The 14,430-nt window shown below is 49.8% G+C and overlaps 1 protein-coding gene across 1 annotated transcript in view; it reads left to right on the top strand.

The window, feature by feature from the left end:
• The window catches only part of LOC118727895 (tyrosine-protein kinase ZAP-70), a 30,106-nt gene extending 29,127 nt beyond the window's left edge, over positions 1 to 979 (top strand). Inside the window, exon 12 of the mRNA XM_036453912.2 lies at positions 526 to 979. Coding sequence (XP_036309805.1) covers positions 526 to 649 — 124 coding nt within the window. The 3' untranslated portion in view covers positions 650 to 979. The remainder of the gene's footprint in view (positions 1 to 525) is intronic.
• Positions 980 to 14,430: the final 13,451 nt, after the last annotated feature.

The following is a 14,430-nucleotide window of genomic DNA, read 5'->3' as shown; positions in this document are numbered from 1 at the left end:
CCCATTGCTCCACTGGCCTGTGACCCTGACAGGCCCACAAACGGACCCCTCTGTGACACATAAATAGCAAGTGACCAGCCTTTCCTACCTAACGTTCCCCCGCCTCCACTGGAAACACCGACCACACCCACACCCGCACACAGAGCCTGGCACCGCACACATGCCACCAGCCCCCACTCACCAGCCGCCCTCAGCTCTTCCGCCTCTGTGCCCGCGTGGGAGCACAGCGCACCCATATGGACCACACCCTGCCCCATTGCCCTGGCCCCGCACGTCACATGCTCCGCACGCCAGCATTCCGTCAGCCGAACCCCCAGTGCCTTCAATTCATACGTCTTTACCAGTTAACACTGTCTGCAGCCCTCCTATCAGCCAACCCCGAGTTCCTGTCTCACACCTTAAGACCCCTCCTTACCCCGTACCTCACCACCTCGGCGCCCCGGGGTTTCTGAGCCCCTGCCTGCCCACCCCAGCTGGACCTGGGTTCCGGCGCCGGTCAGTGGCCTGGTCTGCCCACCCCCACAGGTGGGAGGACCGCCCGGACTTCCTGACTGTGGAGCAGCGCATGCGGGCCTACTACTACAGCTTGGCGAGCAAGCCCGAGGGCCCCCCGGAGGGAGGGCAGGGGGCCACGCCCGCCAGTGCCTGAGCGCCCTGCCCCGCCGTCCCCTGTGCCTCCAGCCCATCCCGGGCCCAGTGTGGCTGGGCCAGCCCCCTTCCCGCGCAGCTGGGCTGTGAGCGGGAAGCTGAGGCCCAGGCCGCACTGGTTAGGCACATCCCACCTGGGCACCGTCCTTTCTGGTGGGGAGGGGGACGCCCTGAGAGGAGGGGGGTGCAGCCTGGCCTGGGCTGGCATGTACTGGGGCCCTGAGCTGAGGGGCGCTTACAACCAGGACCCTCCTTCCCCGCCGAAGGGGAAGACTCTGGATCTTCAGGTGGCAAGGCCTCAGCCACCGGAATAAACCAGCTTCTCTCTGTGTGAGATTCCTCCTCTTTTTGGGCGGGGGCGGGGCCAGGAAGGGGGCGCTGGGACGTGCTTGAAAACACCTCTTGTGTGGGACTGGCTTTCCCACTTAACCACGGGGCATGGGAGAAGCAAGGCAGGTACTGCGGGCTGTGGGCACGGCCTCAGCTTCCCCCCTTAGTGACTGCACCTGCAGGGGCCTGACGGCTGCTGACCCCCTCCCCACGCCCCGGCGCCTGCTCCGCCCTCCAGCCTCTCCTGGGCGGTCCCAGCGGAGTGTCCAGCACCGGGTGCCCAGGTGCCAGCTCAGTCCCGCTCAGGACGCCTGTCCCTAAGCTCCGTGGCCTCAGTTTCTCCACGTGGAAAGCTGGGACGTTGGATCGCAGAACCCAGCAGGTGGGGCGAAATGAAGCCAAGCAGCTCCCCCTCCCTGTCCTGGGCCCGCCCAGTCCCGGGCAATGCCTCTTGGCTCCGCCCCAGAGCGATGGGCTCAGGGGCCCAGGACCGGCTCAGAGCCCAGGGAAGTGGCTTCCGGGAAGGCGGCTGTTCTCCCTGTGGCGTCCGGGCGGCCTGAGGCTGTTTGTGCAGCTATGGGGAAGGCTGGGGCTCCAGCCACTGTGCAGAGGGGGAGCGGGAAGCCCGATGGGTGGCACCTGAGAGCAGAACCCCTGGCCTCCGTGACCTGTGAGTACGTGATCCAGTGCGGCTGGGCCAGGAAATGGACGCTGAGAGGATTAACAGGTGCAGGCCTTGCTGTGATGTCACCATTTACTGTTGAGTTTTAATACTTGATACCGACACTTCATATGAGCATATTGAATGAACTTTGTAGTCTACATGGAAGTGAATTCAGAGGCCCCCAGCGATCCCGCCCGCTGACTCTCGGAGGCCCAGCTGCGCTGCGTTTGGAGTTGTTGGTGAAGGTGTGGGCTTTTCTGAGGGCCTCCCAGCCCTGCCTCTAGAGGGAGAACAGACCAGACTCGAATCACTCCCATGTTTGTCACTCTCTGTGACCACTTGGAGATTTTGTGTTTAAAATGTGAACCAGTGAGGCCTGGCGAACCATAAGATAGATTAGCTGTAGTTGGAAAAAGCATATCAGTTCATGCAGGAACCATATTCCTGAATGTAAATAACACCATTAAAATGCAAACATTGTTTTTAAACTAATGAGCAAGTCAAGAAAAAAGTCACATCAATGGTACAATTTTGTGGCTTCCCAAATTCTGTTTGCAGATACTTCAGTTTTATTAAATTCACCTGTTAGTTATGGGATAATTCACATCGCTACATAAAGCATATCCTAAAGGGAAACAGTGTTCACGGTCTGCATTTATTTTATTTTATTATTATTGCTGAGCATTATCTTACAGGAAGGCCGTGTTAAGGTGTCCCGCTCTGGGTGTCCCATACACCGCGAACGCTGTGTGCGCTCCCATAACTGCTTGTTGAGCCAATGAAAGAGGGTGCGGTTTCACCCAGCCGCCACCAGGTGCCGCTGTTCCCGCAGCCAAGGCCGCTCGGCTCCTGCCCGGCCCTGCGTCTGGGTCTCCGGTGGAGGTGCGACCCCAGGCTCCTCCCTGCTGTGCAGGTGCCCCCGCTCCGCGCCGCCCTGCCCTGCAGTCCATTCACCCCAAAACACTTTTCTTCCAGGGTTCCCCAATCCTATCACCCCTTAACGTGAACTGAGTGACCATCCTGGCTCCGGCAGCTCGGAAAAGGCCTCTTATCTCAGGCCGTGCACGGCCGTTGGCGGGGCTGGGGTGCAGCGCGGTGGGCCCGGGGGAGAGGGGTCGGCTGTGTGGCTCTCGAGCACTGTTTCCGGCTCTGGCTGCGGAGGAGGTGGGCTGGCTGCGGTCTGACTGTGTGGGGAGGCGGTTGTACAGATCTGGGGCCTGTGTGTGGCACAGCCTGTGGGGGCTCCTTCAGGCGGGGGCGCGAGTTCGCAGGCCGGGCTGTGGGGTCCGAGGCTGGCTGTGGGGCCGGCTGCGCAGGCCCTGCTGTTCCAGGGTTGGGGTGGGGAGTGGAGCTGCTGAGGGTGGTGCCCTGTCTGCTGCGGTGATGAGCTCCTGCAGACCTCGCCTGTGTCTGCTGGGCCCTGGGCGCTGTGTGGGTGTCTCGGGTGCAGTAGTGAAAACCAGCTTTGCTCATCTTTCCTTCTGTCTGTGTTTCTTGTTCGGTGTTTTGCAGTCTGTCTGTTCTCTATTTCTACCTGGCTCTCGCTGGGTGGGCCAGCACCCAGGCAGGTCTGTCCTTGCAGGTCTCAGGTGTGCGGACTGGACTGTGACGAAAGAATTCAAGCCAGGAGCAGGTGTCTGGGCGCTGGGCCTGCCATGGGGAAGAGGAGGGACCTAACCCCCAGAGGCAGCCTTGGGAATGGAATCATTGGCGGGTGGGGGGCGGGGGAGGCTCTGCCTCTGAGGCCCCTGATGAGGCTCTTTCCCTGGACTTTATGGTTGAGTCTGAGGGGCTCGGATGGGCTGGGTGTGTGTGGTCCAGGCCTCAGCCACAGACGCTGGGCGGGCGCAGGGACTCTCCCTGGGGACAGAGAGGGTCCTGGGCACCCGGAGAGGGAGCACCAGCTGACGTTTGCGGGAGAGTGTTCTGGGCAGAGGGAACCTCCGCACAAAGGCCCTGACGGGGGACATGCCCGGCTGTGGAGGCACAGCGAGGAGGTGGGCGGCGGAGCAGAGTGGCTGAGGTGCTGGGTCTTTGGCTTTTACTCCAAGTGAGGTGGGCACCTTGGGTTTGGCCCGTGCAAGGCTCTGAGCCCACACCCATGTATGGTCCCTGGAGTCTTGTTGTTTGACTTCAGGCAGTTAAACCTCAGTTTTCTCATCTATGAAACAGGGATAACAATCACACTTGCTTCTCTGAGTGGTGATGAGTGTGAAGTGATAAAATGAATGAGCTTGGCACATAGTAATTGGTTAATAAATGTCACTCCCTTTCATGTTGGAAAGCTGAGTGGGAGTAGGGGAGTGGAGGGCTGTGACAGCTGATCCATCCAGTCCTCAGAGTTCAGGAGCTAGAGGGAGAAAAGATTCCCCATGGACCCGAAGAAGGAACCGAGAACAACAGGGAAACATCCAGGGAAGGCAGATTTAGCTCCACTTTAGAAAACCTTTGCGAGCTTACCCAACCCAAAAGGAGTTGACTTTAGAGGGAATGAGTTCCCCATCACTCAAAGGGATCAAACAGAGTCCAGGAATAAGTCCATATATCTACGGGTGCTAAGTCCATTTACTGGGGGGAGGAATACTCTTTTCCACAACTGGTGCTGGGACAACTGGATTTCCACATGCAAAGAATGAAGTCAGACTAGTAACTCACACTATATACAAAAATTAATGGAAAATGGGTCAAAGACATAAATTGAAGAGCTCAAACCATTAAAATCTTAGGAGAAAATAAGAAGGTAAAATCTTCATGACCTTGGATTTGGCAATAGATTCTTAGATATGACACTAAAATCACAAGCAACAAAAAGAAAAATAGATCAGAGAACTCAGAAATTGACCCTAGCCATTATGTGCTGGGGTCTTTTTTAGTATCTGCTAGAGTTCAAGAAATCTGGAAAGTGGGCTGTGCACAAAATAATAAAGGGACTAGAGAAGAAATATGAATTTGGAAGGCATTTGGGGGAGCCAGATGAGGCTTAGTTCTAGTAACTAAGTTCCCTGAATCTCTGGACCCAAGGCTTTTTATTCCCACATTTTGCCCTATAGCAAAGCAGATATGCATATCAAAGGTAAGATTTGGTAAACAACAAAAGATTATCAGCCTGTGGGAACTGCCCTCAGCTGTCTGTTAGCAGGCAATAACATGCAGATCTTCAGCCCTGCTGAAACCCCAAGGTTCATCAACCTTTTGATGAACTTCTTGCATTTATGATCTGCTGGAATTAGCCTCCAGCAATTATGCTCAATTAATATTTGACAAAGGAGGCAAGAGCATGCAAAGGAGTCAAGACAGCTCTTCAATAAATTGTGCTGGGAAAATTGGACAGATACATGCAAAAAAATGAAACTAGATCACCAACTTACACCATCCATAAAAACAAGCTCAAAATGGTTAAAGGACTTAAACATAAGACGAGAAACCATAAAAATCTTAGAATACTCCATAGGCAGCAAAATATCAGACATATGTTGTAGCAATATCTTTACCGATACAACTCTTAGGGCAATAAAGACAAAGGAGAAAATAAACAAATGGGACTACTTCAAAATAAAAAGCTTCTGCACAGCAAAAGAAACCATCAACAAAATAACAAGAAAGCCCACTGCACGGGAGGACATATTTGCCAATGTTATCACCGATAAGGGTTTAGTCTTCAACATTTACAGAGAATTCATACAACTTGACAAAAGGAAGATAATCAATCCAATAAAAAAAAAATGGGCAAAGAACCTATCAATAAATAGATACTTTTCGAAAGAGGACATACAGAAGGCTAAAAGACATATGAAAACATGTTCAAAGTCACTAATCATCCAAGAGACACAAATCAAAACAACAAGGAGATGCCATCTCACACCTGTCAGAATGGCTATCAACAAATCAACAAATGACAAGTGCTGGTGAGGATGTGGAGAAAAAGGAACCCTCCTTCATTGCTGGTGGGAATGCAAACTGGTGCAGCCACTGCAGAGAACAGTATGGAGTTTCCTCAAAAATTTAAAAATGGAACTGCCGTTTGACCCAGGAATCCCACTTCTAGAAGTATATCTCAAGAAACCAGAAACATCAATCAGAAAGGATATATGCACCCCTATGTTCATAGCAGAGCAATTTACAATACCTAAGATTTAGGAACAGCCTAAGTGGCCTTTAGCAGGTGAGTAAATTAAAAAACTGTGGTATATCTACACAATGGAATACTATGCTGCTATAAAAAAGAAGAAAATTTTACCATTTGCAACACCATTGAATACTATGCAGCAGTAAAAAAGAAGTATCTCGATCTATCATCCAGGACCACGGAGGGAGGTACTGGGTGGTTGATAGTCAGCAATTAACGTGATGGTAGGAGCAGTGAGGGAACGATGGGGCTCCTGGAATGTGACCAGCTGGAGAAATGGAAGAATGGCAGGCCCGGAGCGGCCAGGCCTGGAGTAGCAGTGGCCAGGCTCAGAGCAGCCAGGCCCAGAGCAGCAGCAGCCAGGCCCAGAGCAGCCAGGCCAGGAGCAGCCAGGGCCAGAGTGTTGTGGGGTCGAACCCTGGGTTCAAAATGAAAGGAAAGAAGGAGCAATGCAACCAATTCGGGTACCAGAGTGTTAGGTCTGTCATCACAATGGACTCAGAGAAGCTCCTGTGTCCCTTCTCCCAAAAGGACTGAGGGCAGACGACAGCGAAGTGGGAGAAGAAAACTAAAGGCCACGCAAGGGACTGAGGTGCCAACATGGAGTCATCTGAAGAAATTAAAGACTGAAGGGGAAGCTACTTCTTTAATCATGTCCCTGCTCAAGTAGCTGAAGTGGAAGCTATTTCTTTAATCATGTTAGCTTCCAGTCTTCTGCAAAGTCTTGTGCAGCAAATCCAAGGACTCTGAGTAAATCTACACCAGCAACAAAAGAGACTCATTTAGTAGCTAAAAATATTAATATGTCCATAATTCTGATTTCTCATTTTGTTGTTTTGCATTGACATTGTTATTATTTAATAGCCAGAGTTTTGCTCTTGACATTCAAGTTTTGAAAATAACATGTATGTAATTTAGTTTTTGCATTGGCATTGTTTGCAATTGTTTTTAATTTTAGAGCCCTATTATTGATGTTTAAATCTTATTTTAATTAGTAAAAAAGGGTGAGATGTAGAGAGCCGCCTGAGAAGGCACATAGACATTCTTTTAATTCTTATCAGCTGAGCCCGAGGGCACTGGCAGAATCCTCTTTATCAGTGCTGATTTCTTAATCCGTGTGCTTGGAATGAGGAACAAATAGGACCTGGACTCATCAGGTCTCCATATGCTAAAAAATCTTGTACCAAAAAATAAGGAGCTTACCCAGATTTTGATGACTAGGATCTGAGCACACCCGAAACTCCTTTTGACCTTAAACTCCCCTTTGGAAGCCAATAAAACAAACAAACAAAAACACCAAGAGAATTAAAAAACCTGATGAACAATATTAACTGGTGAATATAATAGAATCAGAGGTATGGAAGGGGAGTGGACTGAAGATTCTTGGGGAAAAGAGGAGAGGGCGGGTTCGGGAAGAGACTGAACATAAACTGTGTACCTATGGATGAGGACAATGGGGGGTGGGGAAAGGGCAGAGGGTGGGGTGGGAACCTGGTGGAGGGGGAAAAAATGAGGAACTTTTGTAATAATATGAACAATAAAGGTTTATTAAAATAAATAAATACATAAATAAATTGACTTGAAAAAATAAATAAATAAAGTCAATGAAAATTGGGGGTGGTGGGGGAGGAAGTATCTCTTACCTTTGGGACAGCATGGAGAGACCTGGAGAGTATTGTGCTAAGTGAAATAAGCCAGTCAGAGAAAGACAAGTATCACATGATCTACCATATGTGAAATATAATGAACAAAATAAACTGATGAACTTATCATAATAAAAGCATAATATGCAAATTGATTGAATGGCCAAACAGTGGAACAACCATCTGGTCGACCATCCTATGACACCCACTGGTGCCAACCAGCCAAGGGGGGTGCAGTGCAATTGGTTGGGGTCCCAGTTATCACCCCATTATTGCCCTGTAGAGGGAGGCCTAGGCCACTGGCCGGCAGAGTGATTAATCAATCAGGAACTCCACGATCGCCCCAGCCCTCCCTGTGGTGGTGCTGTGTCAGGTGGGCGGGACCTACATGGGCCTCCCTCTGTGGGGGCGATCCATTTTGGAGCCTTGGCCCACCCTCTGCAGGGACAATCCATCACGGAGCTCCCGGACTGTGAGAGGGTGCAGGCTGGGCTGAGGGACTTCCCTGAGCACACAAATTTCATGCACCAGGCCTCTAGTTTATTGATGACTAGTGGCTCGGTGCCCAAAATTTGTGCACGGGAGCTGGGCGGGCTCTTACCCTAGTCTGCACCCTCTCCAATCCAGGACCTCTCAGGGGATGTATGACTGCTGGTTTAGGCCTGATCCCAGGAATCGGGCCTAAACCAGCAGTCGAGCACCCCTCTCACAATCTGAAACTGCTAGCTCCTAACTGCTCACCTGCCTGCCTGCCTGATTGCCCCTAACTGCTTCCCTCCCCTCTCCCCGCCACTGGCTGGATCGCCCCCAACTTCCCCCCGCCACGCTGGTCACTCCCAACTGCCCCCCTACCAGCCTGGTCACCCCCAACTGCTCCCTCCTGCTGGCCTGGTCACCCCCAACTGACCCTCTCTGACAGCCTGGTCACCCCCAACTGACCCTCTCTGACAGCCTGGTTACCACCAACTGACCCTCTGACAGCCTGGTTACCCCAACTGCCTTCTTGCTGGCCTGGTCACCCCTTATTGTCCCCTCTGCCAGCTTGGTTGCCCCTGCCACTCCCCTGCCAGCCTGGTCACCCCCAACTGCCCCCCTGCTGTTGGCCTAGTCGCCCCAACTGCCCCACTGCTGGCCTAGCTGCCCTTAACTGCCAACCCACGCCAGCCTGTTTGCCCCCAACTGCCCCTCCTCTGCCAGCCTGGTTGCCCCTAACTGCCCCCCCTCCCCACTGGCCTGGTCACACTTTACTGTGCGCAGTCGGCTGAGCGGCCCCTGCTTCCAAACAGGGGAGACCAGCCAGCCCCCAGGAGGCCTTCCCACTAGCGGAAGGAAGGCTAGGACGAAGAAAACAAGATTGTGGCCATGGAAAGTCAGTGTGCGCGGGCCCAGTGAATGCTGGGTAGTGTCTAGGAAGCAGTTGTTTGTTTTTCTCTCATTGATGATTGTACTAGACTGACCCCTGGTGGCCACTGCGCTGACACAGACCCTGCGTTCCTGGGGCCATTTTCACCCCGCCCTGCCCATCCTTATAAACCAGGTCATGCCACTCCCCACATAACAATGTTCATTCTATAAAATGTAGTTTCAGAGCACGGGAAAGTCAAGTTTTATTTTCTGTGAACAGCTTTATATGAAATTTCTCACCGATTCCTGCTGCCTCCTCCCCAGGAGACCACGAGCACGCTGATCCTGATCTCATTGGCTCTTGTTGGGTTTAGAGGGATGAGGTTGGGAATGCATGTTGAAGGAAGTATTACTCATAGTGACTGCATTTCCTCCTTAGCCTGTCCCTCCCCCGCGTTCTGAAAAATCAATAAAAACATTTTAAAAAGTGGGGGACTAGAAGGGCATGGGGACATGGAGGAGAAGGGAGAGGGACAAGGAGGCTGGGTGGGGGGGAGCGGGGAGGAACTGCTCCCCAGGGGGCCCTTGGGGGCAGGCTGCGGGGCAGGCCTTTCTCCGGCCATGGCGCCAGGGGTGGGTGGGTGCAGGGCTCAGGGCAGGTGTCTTCATGGTGGCAGCACAGGCGTGCCTGTGAGCACAGTCCGAGGGGGAGAGGGGTGGCTCAGGGAAAAGAACTGTTTCAGAAGGATGCCCAGGGCACGAGAGCTTGCAGTGCACCTGACTGACTGGAGAAGGGATGGGTTTCGGGCATAGAGACCGGTCAGCCTCCTCTCTCCTGACAAAAGGGTGTCTGGCGGGAGGGAGGCCACAGCGGACACTTTATCAGAGTGCAGACCCTTTAAGGAACTCGCCCCTGGGCTTGCTCCTCAGGGTGTGCCCGCACTCCCCCCACCACACACACTGTCCCCTCCCTCTGCCTGCTGGCATGTGCCTTGGCTGGCCTGGTGCTGCCTGCTTACTGGTTCCCCTCTCATCCCACCCCTCCCCTGACTGGTTGTTCTGCTCTCTGGTCAGCTTACATACTATGCTTTTATTATATAGGATGCCATTTATAGGGACAACAGGTTGGAACATTCAATACAGAGTTAGTCGTTATAATTTGTGCTATAAAGTTTTCCAAAATCCCTCTTGGAAGAATTACTTCTGTGTATCCGAATACATAATTGAAACACTGAAATAAGACAAGTCTAGCCAGTTTGTTGGTAACGATTATAAATCTATTGCCTACACAATATGTACAGACTAATTCGTGCATCGCACACTGGGAACATGATTCACTCTTTGAAGGAATACACAGGTAAACCTTGTGTGTGGAACACTGATTTCTTCTGTGAAATATCTATATATATAAAAAGCCAGCGACTGCAATGGCCATAACGACTGCAACAACCAGGTCGCTATGACGCCCACTGTAGCCAGCAAACCGGCCTGACCAGGGGGTGGGGCCTGCCAGCCAACCTTGCAGCCTCTACCCCCTGCTGGCCTGCTCCTGACTGGACTCTCCCTCCCACCCTGATCAAGAGCAGGGCCGGCCAAATGCCCCTTCTCTTCCCCCTGGCCAGCCCTAACTCCATCAGCCTGTCCCACCATGACAGGCCTACCTGCCGCACCTGATTGCACCCCCCACCCCAATAATAGATGGGACTGGCCAACCAACCTCCTGATTGGCCCACAGCTCCCCCCAGCCGGCCCCATCCCTGATAGCCCCCCATAAGGGGCAGGGCCAGCTGGCCAACCACCCATGCCCCTTCCCCAGGTCACTGGCCCCCAATCGGCACCGCCTACTTCATTTGGGGGCAGGGCTGGCCAGCCCACTGCCCACAGCCCGTCCCCAAGGCCGGCCCCACCAATTGGCCCCCTAACCCCAAGCGGGGGCAGGGTGAGCTGGCCAATCACCCATGGCCCCTTCCCCCAGCTGTCTCATCTCCCACCATCTCCTCCTCCTGACAGGCCTAGCCCTGATCCACCCCAATTAGGGCCGGGCCAGCCAGACCCCATCCATGCATGAATTAATGCACAGGGCCTCTAATCTTATCTAATAAAAGAGAAACATGCAAATTAACCATCATTCTGCTATGCCCACAGCCAATCAGAGTGAGTATGCAAAGTAATCCAGCAAAGATGGAGATTAATTTGCATATGCAGAGTGGTGTGAAGCCTGCTATGAGGGGAAGGGAGCGGTGAAGGGAGCTACCGGAGTGGTGCTCCAGACAGAAGCAAGGATTTGCCAGTTCACGGCTGGGGAGCAGGGACTTGCTGGTTCCCAGGCAACTGGGAGTGAAGCCAGAAGGAAGGCTTATCCTTGCATGAATATCGTGCAATGGGCCTCTAGTTATAACATAAGCTGTCAACTAGGGATTTCATTGGGACATTTCAATAAAGAGGTAGTAGGGGTCCCATTTAGTAGTTATAATTTGGTCTAAGAAGTTTGCCAAAATCACTCTTGGTATGAATTGCTTCTAAGAATGTTCCAACACTTCACTACAGTAATTACAAAATATGCAGCTAATTGAAGCACCAAAAGTAGACAGATCTAGACAGTTTGCTTGTCGCATTTAAAATATATCGATTTTATGATCTGTCATAAAAGTGTTGAGAGTTACCAATAACTTGGTGATAAAAAGGAATCTCTCATTTGATGCATTTTTTTATTTTAAAAAAATATATTTTATTGAGTTTTTACAGAGAGGGAGAGGGATAGTCAGAAACATCGATGAGAGAGAAATCATCGACCAGCTGCCTCCTGCACACCCCCTACTGGAAATGTGCCCACACCAATATACATGCCCTTGAGCAAAATCAAACCTGGGACCTTTCAGTCCATAGACCGACGCTCTATTCACTGAGCCCAACCGGTTTCGGCATTTGATGCATTTTAATAAATCATTTTATATGAAAAACCCAGATTATAATTTTACTTCTTTGGTACATTATTTATGTAAGAAACAAATTTAAAGAGACCCATTAAAATGCCATTATTTGTATGCACATAGACATATAAAGATATAAAAAAATTATTTAGTTTTTAACTATAATAAACTTTCCAGTATGTTAAATACTATATATAGCATTAAATTTATTAGGATGAATGGCAACAACTTTTAAAAGCCAATTGAAAATGATGTTGTCTATTACCTTGTGCATATTCCTGATTGTCTCTATAGTTAGTAGAGATTCTGTTAGCAGCATGAGAATCTACATTAATCACAACCTGTAATAAAAAAACATACTTATACTTTTTCCTTCAAACCTGTGACTACCAGACAAATATAAAGTGTTAAATGTTTTATGAGCATTAAAGTCATTACATTAAAATTCTGAAAGGGATAAACATATCACCTAAAAGTATTTGCATATTGTTAATCTGCTGACATTTTAAGAAGTGTTTAAAATTCTTTTTGTATGCCAAAACCGGTTTGGCTCAGTGGTAGAGCGTCGGTCTGCGGACTGAAAGGTCCCAGGTTTGATTCCAGTCAAGGGCATGTACATTGGTTGCAGGCACATCCCTAGTGGGGGGTGTGCAAGAAGCAACTGGTCGATGTTTCTCTCTCATCGACATTTCTAGTTCCCTATCTCTCTCCCTTCCTCCTCTCTGTAAAATATCAATAAAATATATTAAAAAAGAATTCTTTTCATACGTTTAAGAAACTACAACTATTTCAAGATTATTTATAAATTAAGTCTAAGCTTTTAAACTTACCGATTTGAACATTAAAATTTTGTTAATGCATTACATTTTCATGAATTTTTAGTATTTTAAGAATATTATAAAATTAAACCAATTAAAAAGGTACCAGTTATTTAAACACAATTATACATGTATACTTACATATAAAGGAAATATACATAGAAATTTTAATATTAATCCACCTTTGGCCTGGTCAGTACGGAGCACGGACTGTGCACACGGGTCTCCGGCCGCTGAGCGCCTCCAGGGGAGCTCTAGCTTTGACTGACATGTTGCTGCTGGAATACCCTCCCTGGGCCTCATCCCGGTATGGGACAAGGGCAGGAGGTGTCAGTGCTGCCGAGCTGAAGAAAGGCCGCTGAGGGGGGGCGTCTCGGGGACCTCCCGAAGGAGCGAGTTAAGGAGCCGAGACAGGCCTGCAGGGGAAATTCGCCAGCATTTTTGCCCTAAGTGAGGGCTGATATGATGCCCCCATTTTCATAGCTTTGGTACAGAATCTCTAGCCTCGAGTGTCCTGGCTTTGCACACAGGAGCCCCGTCGGTGAGACCCGGTCCCCCAGGGCCCCAAACAGCGACTGTAGTCAACTGGTGTCGCCGAGGGCAGAGCACAGTAAAGCTGCTTTACTGAACGTGGCATGAAGCAGAGAAAAGGTCGGGCTCAACATCACTCGGTACAAGGTTTCAATGCCCTGACGTGGGGATGGTTGGGGTTCTTCAGGAGGTACTTGGCCTCAAACAGGACGTTTCCGGTGTTTCCCGTTACCCAGCAGAGGCTGTATGTCCCCAGGTTGGTGTTAAACTGGAAATGAGAGGAGAAAACAAGTTGGGCAGGACTTTCTGGAAGACCAAGCCACATCGATGCACCACAGCACACGCTACCTGCGAACCCTCGACAAGACCACGTGGAGGACTTACGGGAGTTTTAAGATTGGAAAAGGGTCAGCACACTCCCAGTTGAAAGGAAAAACAAACTTTAAATATGTAAACTTTTTCTACCAAGGACCTTTGGTGACCACCATGGAAACACTCAGAATTTAAGTAGAGCCCGGGGTGTCAGCCATGACAAACCAAATTCCAGAGGAAGTAAACGACAGCATGGCTTACCTGGGAGTGAGAGAATCCAAATAAACGCATCTAGCATGTAAAAAAAGGCACACAACAACTCAAGGCTTTTGAAAAAAGCATCATTTATTTCAAAGTACAACACAAAGTTGTATTTTTGAGAAGTACACATTCAATCTTGTATCTCAAGACTTGGCTATGTGCATCTCAGTTTATCTTTAAAATAAATTCAGGTATACAAATGTTACATACCTCAAGTACAAATAGCACAGAAAATGCATATGGTCTTACTGAATGTTTTTACATTCATTCTGTGTTGTTCAGCTTGACTCACATTTCTGCAATCTGCTTTTAAGCCAGGACAGCCTTATTTTAAAAAAATACTCTGTATTTTTCAGCACAAAGTCCTCATACATTTTTAAAATTAGATCTTGGCGCATAATATTGTGAAATTATAAAAAGCCAACCCTGGTAGTTTAATAAAATTGTCACATGCCAGGACTTCTGAATCAACTCAAATTATTTCTTCAGCTGTAATGTCAGATTTGTGTTCCTACAGATAAAGAATGGAAGAAGACAGACAGGCGGTGGCAACTTGACAGCAGTTAAGGTTTCAGACGTACAGGTCTTACTGAAATTTGTGGCCCGAGTCCAGACTTTTCTCTAAAAGCAAACAGCAAATCTCATTATCATAATTGCAAGAAGGATCTGAAAGCAGCGAGTGGTACAAGCCTGCCCTGCCGAGTCTGTTTGTGAAGAGGAGGAGGGTGGGAAGCGGGAGCTACAGCAGGAAGAGCCTTAGAAAGATGTCTCAGAAACCGGCAGACCATGATCTAGACAAGGCCCCCTTTTTGTGTGTCTGTGC

Source organism: Pipistrellus kuhlii, unplaced genomic scaffold (genome assembly GCF_014108245.1).
Source record: "Pipistrellus kuhlii isolate mPipKuh1 unplaced genomic scaffold, mPipKuh1.p scaffold_m20_p_27, whole genome shotgun sequence".
In the NCBI taxonomy this organism is placed as follows: domain Eukaryota; kingdom Metazoa; phylum Chordata; class Mammalia; order Chiroptera; family Vespertilionidae; genus Pipistrellus; species Pipistrellus kuhlii.
This window is presented reverse-complemented; position numbering and strand designations above follow the sequence as displayed.